This window comes from Danio rerio, chromosome 1 (genome assembly GCF_049306965.1).
Source record: "Danio rerio strain Tuebingen ecotype United States chromosome 1, GRCz12tu, whole genome shotgun sequence".
NCBI lineage: Eukaryota > Metazoa > Chordata > Actinopteri > Cypriniformes > Danionidae > Danio > Danio rerio.
The window spans coordinates 380,001-394,890 of record NC_133176.1 but is presented as its reverse complement, the minus strand read 5'-3'; the positions used below and the strand labels follow the sequence as shown (position 1 = coordinate 394,890).

At 44.6% G+C, this 14,890-nt stretch overlaps 2 protein-coding genes across 2 annotated transcripts in view; both read right to left on the bottom strand.

Annotated features, from left to right (window-relative positions):
• Positions 1–1,785: 1,785 nt before the first annotated feature.
• f7 (coagulation factor VII) lies at positions 1,786–7,072 on the bottom strand. Its single transcript, NM_131819.2, is given in 8 exon segments — positions 1,786–2,827; positions 4,583–4,703; positions 4,800–4,921; positions 5,190–5,330; positions 5,954–6,070; positions 6,144–6,168; positions 6,756–6,919; positions 6,996–7,072. Coding segments are annotated over 8 exon segments (1,302 nt in total). The 5' UTR covers positions 7,057–7,072; the 3' UTR covers positions 1,786–2,276.
• An 821-nt stretch (positions 7,073–7,893) lies between these two features.
• Positions 7,894–14,890, bottom strand: part of f7l (coagulation factor VII, like) — a 9,768-nt gene continuing 2,771 nt past the window's right edge. The window contains exons 5-8 of the mRNA NM_001089558.2: positions 14,641–14,787; positions 11,893–11,984; positions 11,674–11,794; positions 7,894–9,961 (exon numbers count right to left, since the gene is read on the bottom strand). Of these exons, the coding sequence (NP_001083027.2) occupies positions 9,414–9,961; positions 11,674–11,794; positions 11,893–11,984; positions 14,641–14,787 (908 nt within the window). The 3' untranslated portion in view covers positions 7,894–9,413. The remainder of the gene's footprint in view (positions 9,962–11,673; positions 11,795–11,892; positions 11,985–14,640; positions 14,788–14,890) is intronic.

The window sequence follows — 14,890 nt, the reverse complement described above, 5'->3', positions numbered from 1 at the left end:
ACCCCTGTATACATTTGTGGAGACCCTGAAATGCGTCCCAGGAGCTACGTTTTCAGCTGTGTGTGTATGCTTTTTGAGATCTCAAATTTCTGTTGCGAGTGCCGTTCATGTCTGCTGAATCCACCAGAGGCCGCTGACTGACTGATCAACTGACCCTTCCTCCTCCATCCCTAAACCCAACCAACAGTGTTTTCAAAAGCAATCCACAAAAAGAAAAGCCCTCACGGCCACCAGATCTTTACCACATTTTCCATCTCCTCATTCTCACCCTGTTATTTACTTGTTTATTTTATTTTTAGTCTTTTGTCTTATCTGCTTTCTGGAACCGTTCTTCACTAGACTTGAACCCTGTTGTCGTAGTCAACTCCTCTCTACATCTCAAGTCCACTGACGTACACAGTGAGCCACCGGGCAAACTAATAACAGTGCGAACGCCGTCCATACAGAGGAAAGAGGTCAGCTGCTTGCATGAAAAGGAACAGTGTCATACCACCTCATAGCGTTCGTTTTAAAGATGAAATGCGTTCGTCTGGCTGCATAATTTTCTACCTCCAGAAATGAATACAGGCCTACGCTTTCAGAATGAGCCTGTGTTGGTTAGTTCACCCTAAAGGGATAATTCTCTCACTGTTTACTCAGACTCAAGTGATTCTAAACCTGTATGGGCTTCTGTTGAACACAAAGTCAGATATTCTGAAGAATGTTCATGTATAGTCGGAACAACACATACAATTCAAGTCAATGTCTGATTTTTGGTGTTCAACAGAATAAAGAAACACAAACAGGTTTGGAGGAAGTCAACGGGGAGCTTTTCTGGGTGAACTGTAGATAAACATTTATTTCCATATTTCAATTGAATGGCTTCATTGGCAGTGCTTCATGAGGATTGTAGTTCAGAAGTCTTGTCATTATGTTCTGGTTGGTTTAGTCCACTTTAACCAAGACTCTTCTCAACTCCCAATGAAAAAACATCTTCAAATGAGAAAACTAGCTTGGATATAAACTTTAATTATGCTTTAATAAACAGTTGTTTTTGTCAGTCATACATTCATTCATTTATTTTCTTGTTGGCTTATTCCCTTTATTAATCTGGGGTCGCCACAGCGGAATGAACCACCAACTTATCCAGCAAGTTTTTACGCAGCGGATGCCCTTCCAGCCGCAACCCATCTCTGGGAAACATCCACACATACAAACACACACACACACACACTCATACACTACGGACAATTTAGCCTACCCAATTCACCTGCACCGCATGTGTTTGGACTGTGGGGGAAACCGGAGCACCCGGAGAACGCAGGGAGAACATGCAAACTCCACACAGAAACGCCAACTGAGCCAAGGATCGACCCAGCGACCTTCTTGCTGTGAGGCGAACGTGCTACCCACTGGGTCACCCATCAGTCATACAATCTACAAATATTAACGTTTTAAAATATTTTGGGGGTGGGGGGGGGGGGGGGGGGTTCATCTTTAATAGACAGGACAGTGGAGATTACTGACAGGAAAGTGTGGGAAGGGAAGGGAAGGACTTCAAGCCGGGAATTGAACTCAGGTCCATGTGAGCGCTGTAGCATCGACGCTCTAACCACTAGGCCAATGGTGTCAACAATATTTCCATTTTTAGCCTTCACCTCTAGTTCACACAGAAAATATTGAATTATAATAACATGTAAATTACTGAAAATGTTGCTGAATCTATTGGCCAATAAAAGCCTGATGACTGTAATCAACAGCATAGAGAGATATGATGATGACAACACAAACACACACAGACGTATAGAATCACATCTGCATTATTTATTGGATAATGAGACAGTGATGGACAAGCCACTGAGAGAATACACACAACAGAAGATCATCAGACATGAACACAAGCGTTAAATAGGGATGCGCTGATATTTATTGGCTGGTTTTGGATTTATGTAAAGCGAGTGTTTACTACAGTTGAGCATTAATAATATGGAGATAATGAGCTGCACATCTCCTGATTAATCAGAGCAAAATCATTAAATACCTGCTAAAAATGCAATATAACCTGCGCAAAATATCAGATCTGAGTCTAATATGTACAGGATCTCAGGAAAGCAGCTGATGCTCAACTATTGGGTATTTTGGGCTATAACACCGTCTTCATAATTAATATAAATATTTTTTATTTTCAATATAATTGTGCTATTTTTAACAAACATTAACTATAATAGTTAATATTTGTTAATTGTTCACCTAAGAGTAGCAATCTTGATGAGATATGCACATGGGTCATGTCTTCATCAGTGTATCGTGGTGTTGGTTGTTTGTCGGATCCACTGCAGGTAGTTGGAGACGCGTGTGTAGATGCCGTAGGAGCCCGGGCGAGCGCAGCCTTTCCCCCAGCTCACGATGCCCAGTAGGAAGGCGGTGTCTCGGTACCGGGTCACCAGCGGGCCGCCGCTGTCACCCTTACAGGAGTCCTGCCGGCCCTCGATGTATCCGGCGCAGAACATGTTGCTGGTGAGCGTGAGGTTGCTGACCTGCACACACTCCTGCGTGCGGATGCGCGGCACCAGCAGCCGGCGCAGCAGACGAGAGGTCGGCCCGTCCTCGCTGCGTTTGCCCCAGCCGCTCACCGTGTGTTTGCTGACCGCCCACAGCTCGCGCTCCGCCATCTCCCGCAGCGGCAAACACACCGGCACCGCATACACACTGTAGACGATGGGGGTGCGCAGACGCAGCAGGGCGATGTCACTGTCCGCTGTCTCAGACACGTACGCAGGGTGTGTGAACATCTGATCCACCTGGATGAGCTGCTCCGTGCCTTCGTCCACCTCCAGATCATGCTCACCTGCACACACACACACACACTGCATCAACACTGCAAAAAATGCTTTCTTACCTAAATTTTGTCTTGCTTTTAACCCAAATATCTAAAAAAAAAAATCAAGAAGCATTTTGTAGGTGAACAAGCTTACGATTAAACTTCACATTAGGAATCACCAGCTCTCTCCTCACAGCAGACACACGACATCATCAGACGTTAATATTAGGATAGATTTAGTTCGTGACGTCAGGTGACCAAAATTCAATGTCTAGCCATCGTCTAAGGACCGCAATATTTTCTTGTCCATTAATGACGTTGAAATTATGTTGATATTTGGTTAATTGTAGGTTGTGTTGGAAAGTGACCAAAATCCAACGTCTGGTAGATGTCAAAGTGGTAATGTCCACACAACGTCAGTGTAAAACATGAATAGATGTTGATATTTAGTTGATTTAAGGTTGATTTGAGGTTAGATGTTGGACATTGACGTCAGCCTGACATTGCATTCTGGCGTCAACCCGATTTTCATTTCCAAACATAATCTAACGTCTCCCCGATGTCGGAGTGCAGCGTCAATATGACGTCATGTTTTCGTCCTGTGCCTGTAGGATTCATTTCTAAACGTTTGAATCACACTAAATCAGCATTTTAAAGCTCTTTGTTTACAAGTTTGTGGGTGTTTGAGCGGTTTCTGTCATGTGATGTGCGTTTGACAGGACAGACTGTACCTGACATTTGTTTCAAACAGATTACAAAACCTAGAAACACTTATTTTCACGTCTCGTTGTTTGGTTTAAAAGAGAGATTTCAAGCTTTATGTGGATGTAATTACATATATAGCAAGTATTTTCTGAGATAACAGCATGTTTGTCAACTTCAGAGGATCATAATGAAGCTGCAGAAACTGTCTTAAACACACACACATGCTCCAAGCCCCTCCCCCAGAGAATCTTTAGTCTATAACGATCACTGATTGGCTCCTGTACTAGAAGGCGGGGCTTCATTCACCATGTTGACCATTACACTTTCCCCATTTTTGCAACACAGGCTCATTTTGAAAACGCAGTCCCGCGGACGTTTCTGGAGACCGAGAATTATGGCTGCATTTCATTTTTTAAGCGAACACTACAGGCCGGTATGACACCGTTCCTTTTCACGCTTACCAGCTGACCGCTTACCTGACTGGCTTTCCTACTGCAGTCAGTTTGTCCAGTTAGCTTATCGTGTATGTTGGTTGACTTGAGACGCGGAGTGAAGTTGGCGATGACTGGGTTCGAGGAAGAGCAGTTCCAAAAATCAGGTAAGACAAAATCTGAAGCCAAAAAACAAAATGAATGAGTGAACAGCAGGGTGATGAATGTGGTGAAATCTGAACACGTGGTAAAAATCAGACGAGGGCTTTTCCTTTTCTGGGCGGCTTTTGTAAATCGTTGGTCAATCTGTAAAATTGGTTGGGTTTAGGGGAGGAGGAGGGTGGGTCAGTCGATTGGTCGGCCTGCCAGTCAGACAGACAGTCGTCGACAGCGGCCTCTAGTGGGTTAACATGAGAATAGTGTGCGCGAACGACACTCGCGAGAGACATTCGAGATAGGAAAAAGCGCACACAGCGCATTCACGAAAACAAAAACTGCAAAAATACATACCTCCCGGGAGGTCTCCTGACATGTCCACGCGACTACGTTTTCAGAATGAGCCTGGGTTTCATTTTTGGGGGAATTTTCTCTTTAAGGCAAGATGACCCCGGTGAAAAACTAAACCATACAACATTCATAAGTCTACCTGCCACTATCCTGAGGAACTTGACCTTGAGCTTTTCCAAGCAGTGAGCAGCTGTGAGGATCCAGGTGGGCTTGTAGATCACACCTCCACAGAAACCCTTCTCACCGTACTTCAGCAGCACCTGCACACACACACACACACACACACACACACACACAGCTGTATCCCGCTGAGTGGCTGTAATCGTGTGTGTGTGTTCTGTGCTCCTCTGCTGTACCTGCCACGGACAGTGACCTTTAGGACATTCAGATCCTCCAACGATACGAGATCTGAGATCCACCTGATGATCCGCAGCTTTTCCAGCCTGCAGGAGAGGAACCTTCCCACACGGAAACACCTCTGAAACACACACACACACACACACACACACACACTCACACTGAAACACAGCTCAGAAACACACACACACACACTCACTGACACACATTAATGTGTTCAGTTCTGATATATTGAGCAGGAGTTTTTAAACAGTTTGTTTGTTTGTTTGTTTGTTTGTTTGTTGTGTCTCGAAGGCTGCAGTTATTTAAAGCAAAAAGAGTTTAGAACAGAACTCTGAGCTTGTTCTCCTGGTGTATCATCAGTGTGTTTGAGCTGGGGATGTTCTCACCGTGACTCCGGCACTTCTGCCCGCCGTTATCTAGGTAATAGCCGTCTGCGCAGGAGCAGTTTCTCCATCCGTCCTGCTCCGTGCAGAAGTGTTCGCAGCCGCCGTTATCATGCAGACAGGAGTCGGTAACGTCTCCAATCGCTGAGGAGAACAAGGACGAATGTTTTGTGGCTGAATCATGGCAATGTTTGTTCTTGATCTTCAAGGACTGGAGAGTTTCTCAGCTCTGATAAGATGCACTCTCCTTCAAATCTCCTGTTCCTCACACAGAGAGAGCCAAAAGATAAGCCGGAGAATCTGCCAGTGCTGCGAGCCAAATGACCACGGTTTTCATTTCCACATCAGGCTGTTCTGCCCACCTCACTGGCAGATTATTCTGCTTGTTTTAAAGTGAAACTCTCTTCATTTCGACTCGTTATTTCTGAAAACGAGACTATATGTTGTGCTTGTCTGGAAAATGCTGACTGATATTTTTTGATATTTGGACTAGAAACAAGCTCTAAATAAGACGGGAGCCTTGGGTATCCCCAAGTATCTCCGAGCTCAGGGTTCTCTCCCGGGCCCAAACCTGCTTTAAACGCTCAGCATATCTAAGAGTGAACTCTTGAAACATATCCATCATTATTCACTGATCCCATCTGATCTTAAACTGCACCCACACTTTTCCTATTGGTGGATAATTATCATTTCCTTTGTCTAATTTGGTCATTTATAATAATAACTATATTTATTTGACTCAGATGATTGTACAAGTGTTGTCTTACATTGCTCACAGTGGCGTCCGCTGAAGCCCGGCGCACACAAACACATGTAGGAGTCCGCGTTCTGTGTGGTGCAGAGGCCGTCATGCTCACATGGACTGGATGCGCAGTGATCTTTAACTGCAGACCAGCACAAACACATTCAAACACACGACCACAAGATCACACTGAGCTGTGTTCGTCAAACACTCACCATCGTAGATCTTCCAGAACTCATTCTGTACGGAGACATCAGTTAGACTTTTTCAGAACACATGGTGCATATCACGACATTATATTAAGTCAGGATTAATTGACTGTTGAATGGCGTTGTGGCTGCTTCAGCACCTCACATGTGCACTATTTCAGAATAATTCAGTGGACAGGAGTGCATTATTGCGGTTATACCACTGCTGTATTTGAGGCTTTGTTTATATCAGCATTATGAAATTAAATCATGTTTTAGATGCCAAAGATTTCAGATCTCTCAGCGTAATAATGTAATATAATAATAACAAATATTATTTATTATATAAAATATAAATATTATAAATAATATTTATTATAAATTGTTTTAAGGATAAACTCAGCTCATTTTGATTTATTATTTCTGGAAACGAGAGAGCATTTTTAGCTGTCTAGAAAATGCTTCATGATTTAAAATGTTTAGATATTTGGATCAGAAATAAGGCAATACGTATTGTTTGCTTTCAACCACTGAAATCTTTGGTATATTTGGACTAGAAACAAGACAGATTTAGCAGTGTGTAGAGCAGTGTAATGAGCCGCTGAATATCTGAGTTGTGTATTAGAGTGTAGTACCGACCGTGGCCTCTGTGTGCTCGAACACCTCGCGCGCCTCCTCATACGAGCATTTCTCCTCCAGACACTCGCGCTCCAGATTCCCCGTCTTCAGCTCCTCAAACCAGCCTGAGTTGGCTCGTTTGCTCCTGATCAACACCTCGTGAGCTTCATCTCTGTGCACGAACACTGCGAACACCACATCATCATCATCATCATGGTCTGTATCTCCTCGGTGGTGAACAGTGAACGTGTAGTGTATTACCTGCTGCTGAATGGCAGTAATGGAGACTCGAGAGCAGAGAAAACACAAGCAGCAGACTCATATTTACTGCGCTTTACTCTGTTTGAACATCCTCGATCAAAGGTCTGAAGTCTAAACACTCTCCAGCGCTCAGAGTTCACAAACCCTCCCTACTGCACCACAAACACACCACAACCCTGCGGAAACACACTTCATTCAGGGCAGTGTTTGCTCTTGGTTTCTGTAATCTCCATCATGCTCTGCCAGGCTTCAGTGAGGAGTGGGAAATGCATATATCCTCATATGTGTGGCATGCCTCATACTGAACATGCGGGATGTTTTTGCTGTGGATTTATTTGACAGGATAGTCAACAAAACGCTAAGCGTATGAAATTAAAATAAAATAGGCTTTTATTTAAGCTTTACTATGCAAATCCAATTAGAGCCACCTGTTTGGTAAATAATGCAGGTTTCATATGACATGTCCACTGAAAGACAGAAAATATCAATTACATATACGTTATTCACTAACATTACGGAAAACTGAATCAATATAAAAGCGGCTCAGTAGTGTCGCACTGTTTCCTCACAGCTGGAAGGTCTCTGGTTTGAGTCTCGGCTGGGTCAGTTGGTGTTTCTGTGTGGAGTTTGCATGTTCTCCCCGTGTTGGCGTGGGTTTCCTCCGGATGCTCCGGTTTCCCCCACAGTCCAAACACATGCGCTATAGGGGAACTGATCAACTACACTGGCCGTAGTGTATGAGTGTGTGTGTGTGTGTGTGTTTCCCAGTACTGGGTTGCAGCTGTAAGGGCATCCGCTGCGTAAAACATGCTGGAATAGTTTGCGGTTCATTCTGCTGTGGCAGCCCAAGGTGAGTAAAGGGACTAAGCTGAAGGAGAATGAATGAGTGATTTCTCAGTTGGTGTCTGTCACTTTAGTTTTATTGCTGTAGTGCACAGAAATCTGATTGTCAATCAAGGATTCATTTCATAATATTTGCATATTATAAGGATCCGCCTACAAATGCTGAGTTCTGCATTCTGATTGGCCATTGGTCACTCTCAGGTGTTTGGTTATTGTCAGATAAAGTAGTTCCGGCAGGTTTAGAGCGTGTTACAGCTCCATATCACTCCGCTGAATGATTAGAGTTATTTCACAGCTACAGCAGTCAGAAACCACACCACAACAGGAGGAGGAGACTAGTGCTGCACACAGGAGCAAAAACTCAAACTCAACAGTGGCATAAGCAGAATAATGGCCTGAATTATTAGAATAAGACACACACCTGAGGTGCTGATACAGCCAGTCTGCTCAGGTGTGCTCTATTTTCTAATATTTGAACATTGCATCATCAATGAACACATCCATATTTAATATGATCAGATAGAACAGTCACATCTTTCCAGGGTAGTTCTTCACTGTGTGTTGCAAAAACAATTTACTGTTATTAGTGAATTAGAGATTGTGCAGTGCCACACGATCAGATCCAAGACCTGTGAAGAGATGATGCCCACCCTACGAGGACAACACAATTTTCATACAAGTACACTTCAGTGAACATTTATTATACACAGACATCATCATTTGGGATGGACACTATATACTACGTGATTGCAAGTTAAAGAGACAGAAGTCAAGATTGTCTGTAAGGAAGTGCACGATTTTGTTCTTTGAGAACTGATTGGATTGTTGAAAGATGGCAGTTGCTAACAACGGAAGTGATAGCTCCGCCCTAAAGCACTGAAAGCCACTCCCCAAAGGACTAATAACCCCACCCTAAATCACTGAAAGCCACTCAGCAAAGGACTAATAGCCCCGCCCTAAAGCACTGATAGCCCTTCCTCAAAGGACTAATAGCTCCGCCCTAACGCACTGATATTCCCGCCTTAAATCACTGAAAGCCACTCCCTAAAGGACTAATAGCCCTGCCCTGAAGCACTGATAGCCCCTCCCCAAAGTACTGAAAGCCCCGCCCTAAAGCAGATATTCCTGCCCTAAATCACTGAAAGCCCCTCCCCAAAGGACTAATAGCCCCGCCTTAAACTGATAGCCCCTCCCAAAAGGACTGGTATCCCACTTTTTATCACTAAAAGCCTCTCTCCAAAGAACTAAAAGCCCCGCCCTAAAGGACTGATAGCCCCTCCCTAAACAATTAATAGACCCGCCCTAAATGACTGATAGCCCTTAAGGAATTTAATGTGTTCAAAACTTTGATCAGAGTTTATGAGGGCAAATTAATGTAAGTGTACAGATACATCATTTATAACAGGAATTACTGCATATGATGCATATTTTATACATATAGAAATAGGAAGAGTATTGTGATATGGTGGCGATCGTACTGTAGCATGATAATGAGCATCTTCATCTGTGGAGCAGTAATTATAGTGAGAGCGCTGTACAGATCACTCTGAGCAGTAAGCGTGATCGTGGTTATGTTCATGCGCTGGCCACAGTCTTCAAGATCCACTCCACGAACACAGACACACGTGTGTAAATGCCGTAGACGTCTGCGCGAGCGCAGCCTTTCCCCCAGCTGACGATGCCGGTCAGAAACCAGGTGTTTCTGTAGCGCGTGACCAGCGGACCACCACTGTCGCCCTGGCAGGAGTCGCGCCCTCCCTCGGCAAAGCCGGCGCACAGCATGTTCCTGCTGACGGTCAGGCCGGATCGAGCCCTGCAGTCCTCAGAGGAGACCCGCGGCACCTGCAGCCGCTGCAGCACAGTAGACGGAGGTCCAGACTGCGCCAGCCGGCCCCAGCCGCTCACCGTAGACATGCGGATGGAGGCCAGTGTGCGGCTGAAGGTGCCGTTGGGCGGAGGCAGGCAGACGGGCAGGGCGTAGGGTCCGAGAGTCACGGGCCGGTGCAGACGCAGCAGAGCCACATCGCTGTCTGTGCTGGAGTGATTATACTGAGGGTGGAGGAAGACTTCTGACACCTTCCTCATCTGCTCCGTGCCTTCGTCTCTATCGCGGATGTGCTCACCTGCAGGACCACCGCAAACAGACACAGGTTATATGTGTGGACAGCAGTAGTGCTGCTTATGCATGATGCATCTGTGCACCTCATTACTGTGATAACATTCATTCACCCCATTAAACTCCAAATACAACAACCTTCCCCTCGCCATCTTCATTTAGGGCGGGGCTATGAGTAATTAAAGGCAGGGACTATCAGTCTTTTAGGGCGGGGCTATCAATCATTTAAGGTGGGGCTATCCGTGATTTTGAGCATGGATATGAGTGCTTTTGGGTGGAGCTATCAGTTATTTAGGGTGGGGTTATCCCTGATTTTGATCATGGATATGAGTGCTTTTGGGTGGAGCTATCAGTTATTTAGGGTGGGGTTATCCCTGATTTTGAGCATGGATATGAGTGCTTTTGGGTGGAGCTATCAGTTATTTAGGGTGGGGTTATCAGTGCTTTTGGGTGGAGCTATCAGTTATTTAGGGTGGGGTTATCAGTGCTTTTGGGTGGAGCTATCAGTTATTTAGGGTGGGGTTATCAGTGCTTTTGGGTGGAGCTATCAGTTATTTAGGGTGGGGTTATCAGTGCTTTTGGGTGGAGCTATCAGTTATTTAGGGTGGGGTTATCAGTGCTTTTGGGTGGGGCTATCAGTTATTTAGGGTGGGGTTATCAGTGCTTTTGGGTGGGGCTATCAGTTATTTAGGGTGGGGTTATCAGTGCTTTTGGGTGGGGCTATCAGTTATTTAGGGTGGGGTTATCAGTGCTTTTGGGTGGGGCTATCAGTTATTTAAGGTGGGGTTATCAGTGCTTTTGGGTGGGGCTATCAGTTATTTAGGGTGGGGTTATCATTGCTTTTGGGTGGGGCTATCAGTTATTTAGGGTGGGGTTATCAGTGCTTTTGGGTGGGGCTATCAGTTATTTAGGGTGGGGTTATCAGTGCTTTTGGGTGGGGCTATCAGTTATTTAAGGCGGGACTATCAATGCTTTTGGGTGAGGGTATCAGTCATTTAGGGCGGGACTATCAGTGCTTTAAGGTGGGGCTATCAGTCATTTAGGGCGAGACTATCAGACATTTAGGGTGGGGCTATCAATGCTTTTGGGTGGGGCTATCAGTCATTTAGGGCGGGACTATCAGTGCTTTAAGGTGGGGCTATCAGTCATTTTGAACGGGACTATCAATGATTTTGGGTGGGGCTATCAGTGCCTTAGGGCGGGTCTATCACTCCTTTAGGGTGGAGCTATCAGCGCTTCAGGGGTGTGGCTACCAGTCTTTTAGGGTGGGACTATCAGTGCGTTTGGTTTAGGCTATCAGTCATTTAGAACGAGACTATCAATGCTTTTGGGTGGGGCTATCAGTGCTTTAGGGTGGAGCTATCAGTGCTTTAGGGAGGGGCTATTTTTCTTTTAGGGTGGAGCTATCAGTGCTTAAGGGCGGAGCTATCCGTGCTTTAGGGGTGGGGCTACCTGTCTTCTAGGGCGGGGCTATCATTGCGTGTCTTTCTGCTCTTATTATGTTCATTCCTCAATCTTTATAAAGGACACTCTTATCTCTTCCCTTTCACAGTGACTTTGAGAACTGCACTCGTACAAACTTCTCAGAATGTATCTTGAGAAATGTCCTGTGTCTGATAAGTTTTGTCCTGAATATGGCTCTAGGTAGTGATATCTACACTGATGTGGCAGAACAGTAGGAGAGTGCAGATTTGTCAGAGGTGTCGTCTGTGTTCTCACCAACTATGACTTGTAAGAGCGCTGGATCTTTCCTCCAGATGCAGTGAGCGGCGGTGATGATCCACTGCGAGTTCAGGATCACACCGCCGCATTTATACTGTCCGTCATACTCCAGTAGAGCCTGAGGAGCAGAAGCACAGGGATTCAGTGTTTGAAGCGTGTAGTAATGCAGATTATCTGTGACTCTGCTGTATATGTGATGTGCTGATCAATGCTCACCTGCCATGGGCACTGGCCTTTGGGACACACGTCCCCCTTCACTATCCTCGGACCCACACCCTTCGCCACCGGCCGGCCACACGAGAAATCAGCTGATCACAAACACAACAGCAGCTTACAGCAGACCTACAGAACTAAACCACTGTGACATGAGTCTGAACATCACACAGAGCGTGAGCAGCCAGAGCAGTGTGTCCAGAGTTAATTTAATTTTATTTAAAGGGTTAATCACACCCAGTCATCAACATTTACTCAAACTAAAGAGATCAGAACTTGATGAGCTTATCTGTAACTGCAGTTTCCCGTCTGATATTTGGAGCCGGTTCATCAGGAAGTGAGGGTTTTCTTCTCTTTCGCTGATCGGCTGAATTCACTGCTGTTTTTTGCTATAGTTCAGTTTTCAGACACATGATTTACCTCATATTATTCAGTCTCTGCAGGGGTTTGTGATTTGTTTCAACTAAAATAATTATGTGGTGAGTTTTTGCTAAATTTGCTGCAGATTTCACAGCATTTCTCTGATGGTTTTGCTGTGAAAAATACCCAAACGTACACATCTTAATTCCTTATTAGTGTTTTGATCCTGAGAATCATTCAAGGTCTGATTAATGCGGACGAGTCTCGAGAGCCAGAGTTTCCTTTAAGCCACAGGTGTCAAACTCAGTTCCTGGAGGGCCGCAGCTCTGCCCGGTTTAGTTCCAACCCTAATTAAACACACTGATCAAACTAACTGAGTCCTTCAGGCTTGTTTGAATCCTACAGGTAAGTGTGTTGGAGCAGGGTTGGAACTAAACTGTGCAGGGCTTCGACCCTCCAGGAATTGAGTTTGACACCCCTGCTTTAAGCCTTCTCACATAACAGCATTTTTCTGGCCCAGATCTGGCCCACTTCATCAGCTTTTGCTTGGCCCACATGCCGCAGTGAATTACGGGACATGACTGGACCAACACAAGGGCCAAACATGGACCATATCTAGACCAAGTCTCATCCAAATTAACTGGGCCAGATACGTTGGTGTGCCCTGACCGCAGTTTGATAAACCCATGAAGCACTTCGCTTTAGTTGTGCTATGGGCGTGCTTTTTCTCGAAGCGTCATGATGGGTAGAATTTTTTCTTTACTCAAATATAATTTAAAGTGTGTCCTGATCCGCTAAACCTGCGTGCTCCACAAATACATTTTTAACATCTGGGCCAAATACTACATTTGACATCACGTCAAGTCTTGTGTGCCGCCTCAATGTTAGTGCCAAACCCCAGGCCACATGCTGTATACCAGCGCCGAATAAATGCCTGCTTCATGCCAAATGTGGGCCAGAATTGTAGGCTACCCGGGTTTATATGCAATATTCTGAAATGCACTTAATAATGGGTGGAGCACACAATGCTAATGATGACAGAGTTCACAGTGAACACAGACGCTGCTACCACTAGGGATGCTCATTTTGGTTAATTTTGCCAACTGACAACCACCGCTGCTTACCTGAATATTAATGGTTTACTAATCAGATTAATAATAAACTAATTTTTAATTAAAAAAACGTACGTGTGTATTTTGTGTCCGACACATTAAACGCTGCATTTTCAAATGCTGGTTAATTTGAACACGTGAACATCTCAACAACAGAACAGAAGAACAGCATCTTCACACACCTGCAGTGTCCAGCAGCACAGAAAAACTGAATAAACTAAACAAAACTCAAATAAATAGACCTGCTCGAGATATTTTTCACTTAAATTACAAATTTAGATCAAAAAACAAAGACACTGACTGATCCTTTATAAGAACCGGTGTTTTTTTCCCATCATACAGTATGTTTTAAATAAACTCTTGTAATAGCAGACTACCCTTAATCAGTCTCTTCACACAAAATAAGTTCTATGCACTGAATCAGTGATCCACACTCATTCTTATATCACAAACCTCTGTCAACAGTTTACAGGTGATTATAGATTGTGTCTTGAGCATCTGATTTTACCTTACGCTTGTGTGCTTTCATTTCCTCGCGGGTCATGTGTGTGTGATGAAAGACACTGACGATATACAGTACGCTGGCTTTTTACTATAAACTACTGTAGCATAACACGGTTCAGTTGTTCACATATGATACTGCATTCATTTGCAGACATGTTTTATAAGCTGCACAATAAAAGCCTCAGTTTGCTGCAGAGTTATCATTATGCTAAATCAAGAACAGCTTTGGATTAGTTTGATTGGTAGGTAATGAGGGCTATTTTAAAGATGGATATTTCATAAGAACTGTTAGTATTCGTAATTTTCCAAATGGAGAACGGTTGGTTTGTTGCTTGTCCACTAAATCAAGAGCCTATTTGTTGAGTTTATCCAGGACAGAGGCGATCAACATCTGTGTCAAACAGCGATACTCTTCCTCCATCTTGCTCTTCTGGCAGCTGACGTAACGCACTTTTTCCACTCAGGGTTGACTTTTATTTTAACTGTGAGCACACAGCACGCCATGGCAAAAACACGAAGCAGCCATCAGTAAACCATTCGAAATATGGCCAAAAAGCATGTTCGCTGTGATCGATCGACACTTCTGCAGCCAGACTTTCATAATATCTAAAATAATATAGTTTAATCATTTAACTGAGACCAGTAATGGGTTACAATCACACCTTTCAGTTAACGCTTAATCCATTATTTTGAGCATCCCTAGCTGCTGCTACACACACACACACACACACACACACACACACACACAGTGCAGTGTTGCTGGATAATGGCTGACCCGTGGGCACGCAGCTGCTGTTGTCGCTGTGTAGTGTGTATCCGGGCGCACAGTCGCAGCTGTGAGTGGTCTCGCTGGTTTCCACACAGAAGTGCTCGCAGCCACCATTCCTGTACAGACATCCGAATGAAGAGCGCGGGGAGATTTCTGAGGATGAGGAAGATGAGGAAGATGAGGAAGATGCTCGTTCTGCAGCGTTCTGGTTGTTGTATTGTGTGTTGTGTGTTGTGTAGTTGTGTTGTGTAGTTCT